At 40.1% G+C, this 14,337-nt stretch overlaps 1 protein-coding gene across 3 annotated transcripts in view; it reads left to right on the top strand.

Annotated features, from left to right (window-relative positions):
• tpp2 (tripeptidyl peptidase 2) overlaps positions 1-14,337 on the top strand; it is a 49,297-nt gene that overhangs the window by 30,163 nt on the left and 4,797 nt on the right. The window contains exons 21-27 of one of the 3 annotated variants that reach the window (XM_067442309.1): positions 982-1,226; positions 4,392-4,470; positions 6,113-6,151; positions 10,715-10,863; positions 11,615-11,711; positions 12,091-12,221; positions 14,080-14,305. In XM_067442309.1, the coding sequence (XP_067298410.1) occupies positions 982-1,226; positions 4,392-4,470; positions 6,113-6,151; positions 10,715-10,863; positions 11,615-11,711; positions 12,091-12,221; positions 14,080-14,305 (966 nt within the window). Of the gene's footprint in view, positions 1-981; positions 1,227-4,391; positions 4,471-6,109; positions 6,152-10,714; positions 10,864-11,614; positions 11,712-12,090; positions 12,222-14,079; positions 14,306-14,337 lie in introns of all 3 variants that reach the window. The other 2 variants (XM_067442308.1, XM_067442310.1) reach the window with 2 other exon arrangements.

Raw genomic sequence — 14,337 nt, 5'->3', positions numbered from 1 at the left:
TCACTGAACGCGTCATTCATTGATGATAAACTCCGGGTGAGTTTTCTTGTGTGCGTCCGTTTTTAGCGCGCCTTAACTATCGTGCAGTCTGACATTAATGTCAACTGAGATCTTACAGTGTGACACGGGGATCATGTTCATACAGTCTGACAAGGGACATTCGCAAAGGATTTTGAAAAATCGCACAGTGTGCAGGATCCATTAAGCAAAAACTCAATTCATTTAGATTTTATTTTTAAGAAAAATGTCTTATGTTGTTTTACTTATCTAGTTTTTATATTTGTTTTATAATGGTTTTAGTTTACCTTTGTTCTTATCTTTGGTTATTGTTTATTTTATATGTTCTTTTGAGTTAAATATGAAGAATGAAAACTGGGTTTGATGGAAATAGTAAGTTTGACAATAAGGTTTGAGTGTGTGTAAATCTGTGGAGGGTATGATGAGTGAGTAAGGGTTTTAACAAGAAGGTTCCTGAGTAAAAATCAGGGAAGAGTGATTGAAATGGATGTTATGAACGTGTTTGAGAAAGAAATGAAGGAGAGGTGTTCTAATAAAGATGGTGCATGTGTGTAGGCTGTAAACTGAAGAATGTTTATTTTTATATCAGACCATTATTGTGGATCTGACCATTTTATTTTATTATTATTATTATTTTTAAAAAATTTTTACATTATATTTACAACTGTTTTAACTATGCTTGTTTCTATTTTTTTTTATTGGTCCATATGGTATTCTTTTTTCTCATGCCTATCCACTATTTTAATTCATTTCTATGTAAAGCACTTTGAATTGCCATTGGGTATGAAATGTGCTCTACAAATAAACTTGCCTTGCCTAGTAAGTGCATCTTGATTTAAGAATTTTTAGATGTTTGCACTGGAAACAAGACAAAAATACTAAGTAAGAAGAGCATTATTTTGCCGTGCATAGCTTTAGCGCGGTACTGTGTCAATGTTTTGAGATGTGTTTGCTCTACTGCAGTACTCTCAGAAGCTGGAGAAGGGCGACTTCACGATTCGTCTTCAGGTTCGTCATGAGCTACAGAGCGAGCTGGAGCGTCTGAAAGACCTGCCCTTCGTCGTCTCTCATCGGCTGTCTAACACACTCTCTCTGGACGTCTATGAGACGCATCGAGCCGCCCTGATGGCCAAGAAGAAGGCCAACTCCATCACACTCAGCCCTGGAGCCACACAGCCCTTCTATATCACCGCTCTGCCCGACGACAAGTGAGTGCACTGCAAAACATTAGGGGTGTAAGAAAATACCGATACACGTGAGTATCGTGATATTATGTTTGGCGATACTGTATCGATTCTCAAAAACACTGCATCAATATTTATTTATTTATTTATTTATTTACATCCAAGATTTGTGGCTTTGTGTTCGAATTAAACCACAGACTGTATACAGCCCAACCTCTAGATGGCAGTGTTATCTCTGTTAGCCGGAGAAGCGCAAGGTGAATGTGTGTGCTAAGCGGCAACCTCCCGCGATCTCCTGAAGCCGATACGGAAGTAATGTAAACTGCAGTTCCTCGACTGGCCACTAGAGCGGCTCCAGAAGCAGCAGAATCTCATTGAGCTCATGTTAAAATGCCAAACTTTACAGTGGAAAAAAACATGTTTACAGTCTGGGACAAGTTGTGGTTTTGGTCTATACGGCTAATTTTGCCCTTCATGATGACTGTGAGGGGGTGAATATTTTTATAACTCATTCACTTACATTATATAAAGCCTTAAAGTTCTGCATAATTAAGGGTGTGGTTACTTTGAGTGACAGGTGAAAAGCCATTTATCCGTAGTCTATAGTCATGTCACCTAAGCTCCGCCCATATCCCGCCTTTTTGCCCATTTTATGTTATCCGCAAGATGGCGACGCCCAGCTCGACCGTACTTTAAGCTTCAGAACGGCTTATCGGAATCCTAAGGGGGAAAGCACAGACACTACATCCATATTTTTTTACAGTCAATGGTGTGTGCGTTAGCAAACCTAACAAGACGATAGAACTATTCCGCTCCCGTGGTTTACAGAGCTGAAGTGTGGACTCATTTTGGCTTCAGCTGTGAAGAAGCCACTAAGGAAATCGACACACAATCTAACAGCGGTGGCAGCAGAACGAAAACATCTGATAATAGCGATGTGGATATGATGACCAGCTCTACTTGCAATGGCACTTTATACAATAGACCAAGGGTTTTTAAACTTTTTGTGTGTGTGGACCACTATTTGTAATCAAAAAAATGTGCGGACCACCTCATAACACATAATAAAATGTCTACACACAGTCCTGCCTGAATTAATCCGCACCTCTAAATAGGCTTACTAGCACTAAAACTATAACTAGTCATCACATCAGTGGCCTACAGCAGGCTTGTTAAAGGAAAGTTTACTGCACACAACGGCTGCCAGATATTAAATTTATTTATTTACTCAAGCGCCCTAATGCTAAATAGCTCTCGCAGTATTTTCTCTTCACCCTCCTTTTCTTTGTTTTTTTTATGATGAATCTGGCTCATAGATGCATCCGACTCACTGTCAATCTCTTCATTTTTTTGTAACTTCTGCCTCTGTCTCTTTTCTCTTCAGAGAACCCGTTGCTATCCACCGATCCATAACGGCACTGATCTTGAACGTCACGGCCGAGCGCCACTCGGCTATTTTAGTAATCGCACAATAACTTGACAATTTAATACAAATGTTATGTCAATATAGGCCTACATATTCTTTTTACTTTTAATTTTTTTTATGGGAATTTCCTGGTAAAATGAAGGTAAAAAAAATTATTTTATTTTACTTTCCACGGACCACCTGCAGTACCCTCATGGACCACTAGTGGTCTGCGGACCAATGACTGCAATAGACTGCGTTAAAGAAAACATTTTTACAGTATTAAATATAAAACAAACAGTCATTCAGTCATGGAATAAATGAACTATGCACTTTCTGTTGCTAAATAGTTTAGAAATATATTTGCTATGTTGTAAACCTTTAAAACATGTACACATAAAGAATCCTGCAGTCACTTTACTATTTCCCTTTACTTAGATTGCACACAATAGTGATTAGTGATATAAATGATACTGCACTGCAAAAAATGCTTTTCTTTTTTAGTATTTTTGTCTTGTTTCCAGTATAAATATCTAACAATTCTTAAAATCAAGATGCATTTACTAGATCAGTAAAACGACAGAAGATATTTTGGTAACACTTTATTTTAAGGTTCAGTTATTAACTATTAACTAGTGTCTTATGATCATGCATATTACTAGGATATTGTCTGTTTATTAGCACTTCTAAAGCTCATATTAATGCCTTATTCTGCATGAGCTTATTCTACATCCCTTAATCCGACCCAATACCTAAACTTAAACGCTACAAAAACTACCTTACTAACTATTAATAAGCAGTAAATTAGGAGTTTATTGAGGCAGAAGTCGGAGTTAATAGTGAATATGTGTACCCCATACTGAAGTGTTACCGATATTTTTTTTTTCTTGTTTTGTTGAAAATAAAAAAACTGCAAAAAATGCCTCTTCTTACTAAGTGATTGTGTCTTGTTTCTAGTCTAAATATCTTATAATTCTTAAATCAAGATGCGTTTACTAGATCAGTAAAACAACATTAGATATTTTGTCTTGTTTTGTTGAAAATAAAATCTAAATGAAGAGTTTTTGCTTAAAACAGGCAAAATGATCTGCCAATGGGGTGAGAAAAATAATCTTAATTCTGATTGAAATCGTGTTTCTTGTTTCCGTCCCAATCAGAAATAAGATTATTTTACTCAGCCCATTGGCAGATCATTTTGCCTTTTTTAAGCAAAAACTCACTTCATTTAGATTATATTTTCAATAAAACAAGAAAATTATCTCATGTTGTTTTACTGATCTATTAAATGCATCTTGGTGTAAGAATTGTTAGATATTTAGACTGGAAACAAGAAAACAGAAGAGCATTTTTTGCTGTGCGTGTGTGCGCGTGTGTGTGTGTGTGTCTGTGTGCGTGTGTACGTGTGCGTGCGTGCGCGTGCGTGCGTGTGTGCGTGTGTGTGTGTGCGTGTGTGTGTGTGCGTGTGTGTGTGTGCGTGTGTGTGTGTGCGTGCGTGTGTGTGCGTGTGTGTGCGTGTGCGTGTGCGTGTGTGTGTGCGTGCGTGTGTGTGTGTGTGCGCGTGTGTAGGTGTGTGTGCGTGTGTAGGTGTGTGTGTGTAGGTGTGTGTGCGTGTGCGTGTGCGTGTGTAGGTGTGTCTGTGTGTCTGTGTGTGTCTGTAGGTGTGTGTGTGTGTGTGTGTGTGTGTGTGTGTGTGTGTGTGTGTGTGTGTGTGTGTGTGTGTGTGCGCGTGCCGCGGTTGACTTCTGAGCCGCCTCAGGATGCAGATGTTTGTCTCTGTATTTCAGGATCCCTAAAGGTGCCGGTCCGGGCGGATTCATCACCGGATCCCTGGTTCTGCCCAAGAGTGAGTTCGGCAAGAAAGCAGTGAGTCAAACACGATGTTGGTTCAGATCTGCATGCTGAGCTTGGCTCTCTTCAGCCATCATCATGTAGGGGTGTGCGATACTGACACAAAATTAATATCCACGTTTTTATTAACCCTTAAATGCATGACTGTTTCGCCAAACATTCATACATATTCGGGACTTTAGCGACCCGGATTTATATCTAACACTGATAGATCTCTACCGGTCGCGATAATATATAAAACTCAAATGTTAACAATTACAGAAGAATAAAATAAAGCATATTTCGATCCCTTTAGGAGCTTGTAAGGGTTCTGTTTGAGCATCCCATCATCATCTGAGCTCGTCTCCCAGTACATTCAGCATCTGCTCATATTCGCCATCTCACGCGTATTCTCAAAACTCATTTTCAACGTCTTTAAAATCAATTTTTCGCTCGCTGACAGCTTCTTGAGCACATCCATCAGTGACAGTGACACTAATATCTGATTGTGTTTAGTTCTTGCGCTGCTAAATCATTGAGCCATTTAAAGTTTTGCAGATTATTATTGTTTCGTTTTCTGTCTGAGGTAACTGTGAGTGAAACGTCACTTCATTCTTGCGTATCAGACATCGCCACCTTGTGGATTAAAGGTGAATCACTTTTTTTTAAGTCACCTCAACCCGCGGACATGAAAAACAGCCTGCGGCAACTGTGTTGAAGTAGCCCAATACGCAGGAAAACCGCAGACTTGGCAACACGCCGTCACTTAAAGGGATAGTTCACTTTAAAATGAAAATTCTGTCATCCTTTACTCACCCTCAAGTTGTTTCAAACCTGTATGAATATCTTTCTTCAGCTGAACACAAGGGAAGATATTTTGAAGAATGTCAGTAACCAACCAGTTAACTGTAGCCATTGACTTCTATAGTAGGAAAAAAACACTATAGAAGTCAATGGCTCCAGTTAACTGGTTGGTTACTGAATAAATATCTTCAAAATATCCTCTCTTGTGTTCAGCTGAAGAAAGACATTCATACAGGTTTGAAACAACTTCATTTGATTGACAGAATTTTCATTTTAAAGTGAACTATCCCTTTAACTGTCGTAATTAATCGGAGCAAACAAAGTTTTACTTTCAGTTTATTTTAATTATCCTAAATTTATACTCGCATAATTACTACCTTTTAAAAAAGATATAAAAATAATAATCACTTTGGGAACTGCTGTCGTAGACGATGCATATATCGCACACCCCTACTCACACATGCTCAATATTTGATCCTGATTTCTGTCTAATCGGCCGGTGGCGGTTTTGCTTCACAATAACTGTGTAAATCTTGTTACGAGTGCAGTAGCAAGAAACCGAGCATGCCTTTCACATGTGCTGCTTTTCCACTGTTATGGTGCTGGTTTCTCACACACTACATACTACTATAGTTTACAGTGTTTACTTCTAGGCATTCGGCACGCTTTCATCCAGAGCGGGCTACAATTATTCCTAATCTCATCAGTCCAGCACCGGTTCAGTGGTCAAGCGCATTTGGTCTCACTGTCCTGTATATGGTCATCCTTACAGTGAATCATGAGGATGTGAAGGAGTAGAGAGCAGAGGATAGAGAGGACAGAGTGTGCGTGTGTGTGTGCTTCTCTCTCTGATGTGTGTTATTCTGACCAGCAGGGACAAGCATCAGCCAAACGACAAGGAAAATTTAAAAAGGTACTGAATGAGTAGAGATCCAAAAGAACCTTGTAATAATATCATATATTGGTAGATTATTCTGCAGGGGCTTCATTTAAAGGGATAGTTCACCTGTATTAACATTAACCGTTATAATGCCGTACGCCCTTCTTTCTAAAGTAAAACTGACATTTAATGTATTTAGCTGTTGGTCTTCTGTGCTCCTGAAGTTATGAGAAGATTAAAGAGGACATATTATGCAAAATCACTTTTTTAAGGTGTTTGAACACAGATGAGTCCATGTTTTGTGTAAAGAACCAGCCTATAGACCCCTTCAATGTTGGTAAGCATCATAGGTGCGTGAGCAGCATGGGGTCAGAAAAACAACGCGATCTCCTGTGTCATAGTGAAAGCGCTAATGTAAAGACAGTCTGCAGCGTGCCACAGGTCAAACGGCCAGATATCAAACTTCACCGAACTATTGAATCAGTCTACAGTTTACAGAAAACATTTTGTTTACTTACCATGGCTTAACTCTACCGTCGTTGTCACAATGTTGGCGCTAGCCTGCGGCTAACTACTAACGATAAATTACCACTTCTTTTCGTTTTTACCTGGGCTTAAGTCAGGTAATGGATCAGCTTAGGTTCACTACAAAGGGCAAGTATTTATAAGGCACATATAAAACACAGACAATGACTATAAACGGACCAATTTATATTGTTTGTGCGAGATTAAATGAATATACAAAAGCATCATTTGTTTCATTGTTATCAACATTCGAGGTCTGTGTTTCCCGAAATCATCGTTCGAACGAACATCCATAAACACCATCGCAAACGTGTGTGGTTGCAACGAAAGCCCGCGACTTGCGCAGTAGATTTTCTTGTTTGTGGCCTTCATAAATCCTTATCTTGAGCAAAATAAAGCAAGCTGACATTCAGTACGATCATATATTTTATTTTGAATACATACAAATGTCATTCATGTCTTTTAGTTTGTCAATGCACCTTTTTTGAAGAGCGCATGTGCGTACATTAAGAAATAACGAGCTTATGAACGAATCTGGAAATAAGCAAAATAACAGAGGGAAAAAAAGAGACTTTTAGGAAAAAAAATAATTCTAGCATGAATTCGAGCTCAGGCTAATTCATTAAAAGCAGTTATGACTCCTCCACCTGCGTGACATTAACACACTCCAGCCCGTTACAGCTTACAGCCACATGTCGTCGATGTCAAGGAGGTCTTGTACGCTTGTTTGGTCCGCTTTTGGTGCGCACCTGAGTGCGATTGCTGCTTTCAGACCTGACCAAACGAACCGCACCAAAGAGGAGCCGAACTAAATGAGGCAGGTGTGAAAGCAGCCTTAAAGAGCTGGTCTCGGTACGCTTTCAAACGAACTCTGGAGCGGTGTGTTTGTGGTGAGAACGTGATCCGACCTCGAACAGAACCAACTGCAAAAGTGCTGATCATTTTTGGACTAAACCAGCTGCCGTAGTTAGCTGCGCTGACATTGTGTGCATGACATTACCTGATAGATCGCTGGAAATATTTTCGGGAAGATGCGAATGTCAAGAATAATGAATGCACGCCTCCGCTTGAAGTGACGAGCGATGCGCTCGCGTCTGCAGGCCATTAGAGCGGTGTTTTCACGCCGCATCCGCGCTTCATTAGAGAAATGTATTGTTTGCATACTGTGGTAAACACACACAGTGTAGTAGATTATGGCCAGGGACAAAACCAGCCCGCAGTCGTCTCTCCATAGGGTTATTATAGTTTGCTGGCTTTGCCTCTTCTGTTGGAATTTTCCACATGTAAATTCTGACCAATCGAAAAGCAGTTTAGGAAATACGCCACGGCCAATGAGTGATGTGGATGTTGTGACGTGCCTGGGTTTCGGTTCGTTTCAACTGGTTCAGACCAAAGCAATCAGTGAAAAACAAAAAAGCTGAAAAATGCAACAATGTCGGACCAAATGAACCGAACTAGATGTGAAAGCAGCCTGAGTTTCAGTTTAGACCTGCGAACCGTGAGAAGTCCAAGATCCCCGGACCTAAGTGACCTTGATGGAATATGCATATTTAGCATTTCAGATAACCAGGTGCTAGGCCATTTAAAGATTTAAAAACAAGAACTAAAATCTTAAAATGTATTCTCAAATTACTGAAGGCCAATGCAAGGAGCAAAGAATGGGAGTAATATGATCAAATTTTCCACTACCTGTCAACAGGTGTTTTGTTGTTGCTGGAGTATCCGAATCTTGAGCTGTAAAGGCTCCTCCCTCTTCGGGAAAAGGGGGCGGGGCGCAGCTGCACATTTGCATTTAAAGGGACACGCATAAAAACAGCTTGAAAAGAAAGCGCATGGGTTTGTTTCTGTTTTTCTGTGCGAGTCGGAGTCTCATGAACACAGCCGAGCACTGAAGACCAACGACAGGATTTTCATTTAAACGATACATTACATTTCTGTTGTTCCCTATCGCAAACTCCCAATGGATATTCACTGCACATTATATGAGCGAGATGCATTTAAAGATTCTCCATTTGTGGTCCATTAAAGAAAGAAGGGCGTACAGCATTAGAACAACCCCAAAGGTGAGTAAACGATGGACTTTATTTCCATTTAAAGCTGAATTAACCCTTTAAAGTCAATGTTCTCTCTCTCTCTCACACACACACACACACACACACACACACACACACACACACACACACACACACACACACACACACACACACACACACACGAGTGCTGGGCAGTTTGACCACTATCTCGCATCACACGGTTGTTTCTGCTGGAAGTCCATCAGTGAGATGCTATACTCAATAATCATGTGTTAATGTTTGATAATCCAGTAAATTAAACCATGTATAATTATTTAAATAAAGGTTTGTTTATATCAGGGTTTCTGCGCATCTTCAGATCGTCCACAATCGAAGGCCTTAATGTGTTAAATTGCAGCAGAAAGTCTTAAATTCATTATCATGGCATTAAATGAGGGCTCTATGATTTCCTTTCATAAAACTGTAATTTACTGTATAATGCAGAACGTCTCGTCTGAATAAATCAACAGTAGGTCCGGCTCTTAAAGGGCCAGGTCACCATTAATGAGAATCCTGGGATCATTTCCTCGGCCTAATGTGCTCAAACCCGTCAGACTTTCCTTCCTCATATAAAGCCATGGAGTCTCTTCAGAACATCTGGAATAATCCGCTCCATCCGTACGGATCCGTTCCTCTTTATGAGCTTTCTGAAGTTGCTTAGCCTGTCAATGGAGGACAGAAATCTGTCCATTTCATTACAAATATCTTCATTTGTGTTCAGAAGATCAACGAGAGTCACGTTTAATCGTTAAAGCAGAGGACAGAACGATTAAATCTGAATAAAACTATTAAAAAACACACACACACACACACACGCGCGCTGCAGAAATGCTCAGGATGTCTGTTCTCCAGCTCAAATACCCAAACATCCCTAAATCAGGACACATTAATGACATGAGGATGAAGAAGTGAAGTCTTGTGTTCTGAGAAACTCAACAGAATGAAGTGAGTTTGAGCTCAGATCTCCGTCATTGCGGTGAACATTACTCTCATCTGAGTTAAGATGATGTTTATGAACACACTGCTGGTATTTCATCTGGAGTTAATCAGAAAATCACAAGATTTATCATCTCAAACTTTAAGCAGTTTGTGTCAAATTAGAGTAACGGAGATCTGCTGGAAATCGCTAATACAACTCTTTTACATTAGAGAACATAAGGACGTGTGATGCTTCTTTTAATTGTTCTTAAATATACGTTCATAACCCAGTATATATCATTCCCCTGATTTATATAACCGTTCACTCATTAAACACGGTGAAAATCAGATTTATATCCAAAATCGCCTCTGGAAAAAACTATAATATGTCAAGAAAAATCTAATGAGTTTTGAGTCTGGCTTTATCTGATGTTCTGGACCTGAAAGCACATTGGTGCATGCTTAGATAATGATTATATAATGCCTCATTTGCATATTTAAGCAACACTTAACACACTTGTAATACAAAACAATTGTCTTAATGTGCTGTGATTAATCAACGAGGTGTTCTAACGTCCCTTCATCATTTAACTATTGGATTTTACTGTACACTTCATTGGTGTTCCGTCTCAAACAGAAATAAGATTACTTCTCTCACCCCATTGGCAGATCATTTTGCCTGTTTTAAGAAAAAACTCACTTCATTTTGATTTTATTTTCAACAAAACAAGAAAAAATAGCTCCTGTCGTTTTACTGATCTAGTAAATGCATCTTGATTTAAGAATTGTTAGATATTTGGACTGGAAACAAGACACAATGACTGAGGAAGAAGAGCATTTTTAGCAGTGTAATTAAGGTTAGACTCAAAGGATAGATCAAGTTTACTTCATGCGCCGTCATCGTTCTCGCACGCACACACACACACACGATATAAACTCATCGTTTCTCATGTGGTCGTTAGTTCATAAATCTGGCTGTGTTTTGATGATCTCTCACGGTTGTGTTAGTGTCAGTCAGCCGCATTCACTGCTCAGATGGATTTGAGGGTTTGTGGGTAATGTTTGTGTCGTTCTCTCGCAGGACATCGTGCCAATCTTTTACCACCTGGTTCCTGCTCCAAACAAAACCAAGAATGGCAAAGAGAAGGAGAAGGAGTCGGAGAAGGAGAAGGACGTGAAGGACGAGTTCAGCGAAGCGCTGAGAGATCTGAAGATCCAGTGGATGACCAAGTCAGTCTTCACTCGTTTACGGTTTCATCTGTTCATCACGTCATTATTGTGTAAAACAGTTAGTGTTTAATGATGTCGGCTCGCATTTTTACTTTCTCATAAAAACTCCTGTGTGATTTATAAGCCTTTTGTAAAGTGGGGCCATGGGTAATGTCCTCATATTTCACCCTCTCCTGTAATACCTGTGTCATACCCATGGCATTACACACATTTGGGTCCTCATATGTCACACAAACATGCCCACACACACACACACACACACACACACAGTTTGTGCCAGTCTGGTGTTAATCTGGAGTATCTATAGAATAGTGTTGATCCTTCATATCTCACAAGAGTCTTTAGTTTATCATATTTATAAAAGACAGATACACTGAACCGATTCTTTCTGAGAACAGCCGAGCTTGTGGAGGTGGGTAGTGGGCGGAGCTAAAGACACACACACACACGTCATGGCATGGCATGTTCACATTTTATGCATTTACGCGCCGATTGTAGAGGTGCCCATATAAGGAGTTCCTTGCTTTATGATGTCACACAGGGCACACTCTTCTAAACACACTTTCTGAAACGTGTGTGAATCCTGAAAGAGTGTGTGTGTGTCAGAAATACTCCGTCACACGTCCAACTCGTGTTTTGAAACGTTGTCCATGTTTATCATGAAAATCAACTCTTGATCAGTGAATAAGGCAGAATGCCGGTTATAGCGTTAGCCACGCCCCTTTAATGAGTGAGGTGTGTGTGTGTTCAGGTTGGACAGCAGTGCGCTGTATGAGGAGCTGAAGGAGACGTTCCCCACACACCTGCCACTGCACGTGCAGAGACTCCATCAGCTGGACTCAGAGAAGGTACACACACACACACACACACGCTCAGACACTGCCATCACTCACACGCTCAGACACTCTGCCAGCACACACACACATGCGCTCACACACTCTGCCATCACACACACTTACTCGCACACACAATCTCACTCTCAATATCTCACTTACACATACACGCACTCACACACTCTCACTCTCGCATGCAACACTCTCGCATTCACACAGTCACTCACTCACACACACACACTCACTCTCGCACTCAACACTCTCACTCACACGCGCACTCACTCACACGCGCACTCACACACGCGCACTCACACACACACTCTCACACTTAACACTCACACACGCTCACACTCTCTCACACACACACGTGACACACTCCTCTGTGTGTCTGCAGGAGCGTCTGAAGCGTCTGGGAGAGATCGCGGCTGCGGCGGACACAGTGATGTCACACATCGATCAGACAGCGCTGGCCGTTTATCTGACCATGAAGACGGACCCTCGGCCGGACGCCACCGCCATCAAGAGGTGCAGAACACACACACACACACACCCTAATGTCGCTCCACACCCGTAAGACCTCCGTTCATCTTCACACACACAGGGTGTCCGCGGGGTTTTAAAAAGTATTAAAAAGTGATAAATCAAAATTGTCAAATTTAAGGCCATTAAAAGTGTTAAATGTCGTCTCAGAGGTATTATTTTTTTCCAGATTAGGTATTATTTTTTCAGACTATCAGGTGTCCTATTCTGATTGAAATTCTATCTGCGTTCGCGTTAGTTCGTTTAGATATGGGCTTTAGCATATCTGGGCACATAATCAAAGATCTTTCGTCTCCATCTCAACGTATGTTTGATGCTGACGTCATATTCAGCGGTCGTTCGGCATCATCTCAGAACGCGCGCGCTCAACAGAAGGGGCTGCATGGCTTACGTTTTATTTTAGACTTGCTTCAAGGCATATCTTCAACGACTGTCCTCATAAGAGCAATCTTAAATGATTTATATGAAGTCTAAAATGAACAAAAAGAGTTGTGAGAGAATGAGGCGCGATCCACAGACAGTGAGATCCGCGTGTGTGTCTGCTCTTAAAGGGGCAGCAGCCAATAAAGGCTTCCTGTCAGTAAAGTTAAAGAACAAAGGGAACAGAGAAAATGACTCGCTGCTCTTGACTAAATAACTTTTGTAGCTTTAATAAGGATTAACTATTTAATTTATAGTTTATGCAGTGCAGACTTTATACTTTGATAACTTTATTACATTTCTGTATATTTCCTAAATGTTAAGACAGGAAGGGCAGGAATAAACATGACATTTATTATGGGTTTATGTTAGCATTGTTTTAAGTTTACTTTAGTTATATTTTTAAAGCCTAATAATAAATGAAAAAAAAAAAAAAAAAAAAATATCAGTAGCTGTAGTAATATCAGTAATAGGCTACTGGCCTTCATTCAGAAAAAGATGCCATTTAAACAAGTATTTAAAATATACTGTCTTTATGTTGTTTCTACATTAATTTGATTAACTGTGAAATTATTATATTAAAAAAACGTACAAAAACATTTCTTTTTTATTCCGATTAATTACAGAAAAAATGTGTGATTTAAAGTTCAAGTTTTTAATCGTTTGACAGCACTAGTTTTTAGTATTTTGTTAAATTCAACAACTTATCACAGTTATAGAAATGTAATATTTGGCTCAGGTTTTGTTGTTGAAAAAAAAAAAAACCCAATTATTAAATGAAATCAAATGTGTATGCCTAATGCTTCTCCTTAACCAACCTTTGTGAATGTTGAGATGTATTTTACTGTGTCTGAATGATAGCTTATTACAGATTACCTCCTGGTGTCGATTCTAAATATTCTTTTTTGTATATTGTTATATATGTTTTGTATATATTTTGTTATATATGTCAAAATCTGTGTTAGAAAGGTCGCTGATTAACACTTGCAATTCAGTGTCGTGATGGTTTTAAATATTATTCTGAAGGTAGTAAAAAAGGTATTAAAAAGTAGTAAATTTAACTTAAGGATTGCTGTATATACCCTGCACACAGTTTAAGATATTTTAGATTTAGTCCGAGAGCGTATGCAAGTGTATGCACACTATACTGTCCATGTCCAGAAAGGGAATAAAAACATCATCACAGTAGTCCATATGAGACATCAGTGGGTTAATTAGAGTCTCTTGAAGCATCCAAAATACATTTGGGTCCAAAAATAACAAAAACTACGACTTTATTCAGCATTGGCTTCTCTTCCGCGTTTGTGTTCAATCCTCAAATGATTTGGATCGCCAATGTCACGAGATTTTAGCAGTTTGACACGCAATCTGAATTCTGAATCAGTTTGTGTGTGTGTGTGTGTGTGTCTGTGTGTGTGTGCAGTGATATGGAGAAGCAGAAGGCGTCTCTGCTGGATGCACTGTGCAGGAAGGGCTGTGCTCTGGCGGATCAGCTGATGCAGCCGGAGGAGGCTGAGGGCGGAGCCAGCAAGTCTGAGGGCGGAGCCAGCGCCGGAGAGGTGGGCAGCTCTGATGAAGAGGGCGTGGCCAAAGCTTTGACGGACACCTTCTGGGAGGTGCAGAAGTGGGCGGAGCTCACTGACTCAAAGGTACGCCGCTTAGGACTTTACCTGTGATTTTA

The sequence above is a fragment of the Pseudorasbora parva genome, chromosome 4 (genome assembly GCF_024679245.1).
Source record: "Pseudorasbora parva isolate DD20220531a chromosome 4, ASM2467924v1, whole genome shotgun sequence".
Classification (NCBI taxonomy): Eukaryota; Metazoa; Chordata; class Actinopteri; order Cypriniformes; family Gobionidae; genus Pseudorasbora; species Pseudorasbora parva.
Note: the sequence above shows the minus strand (reverse complement) of the source record. Positions and strands in the feature narration are given on the sequence as shown.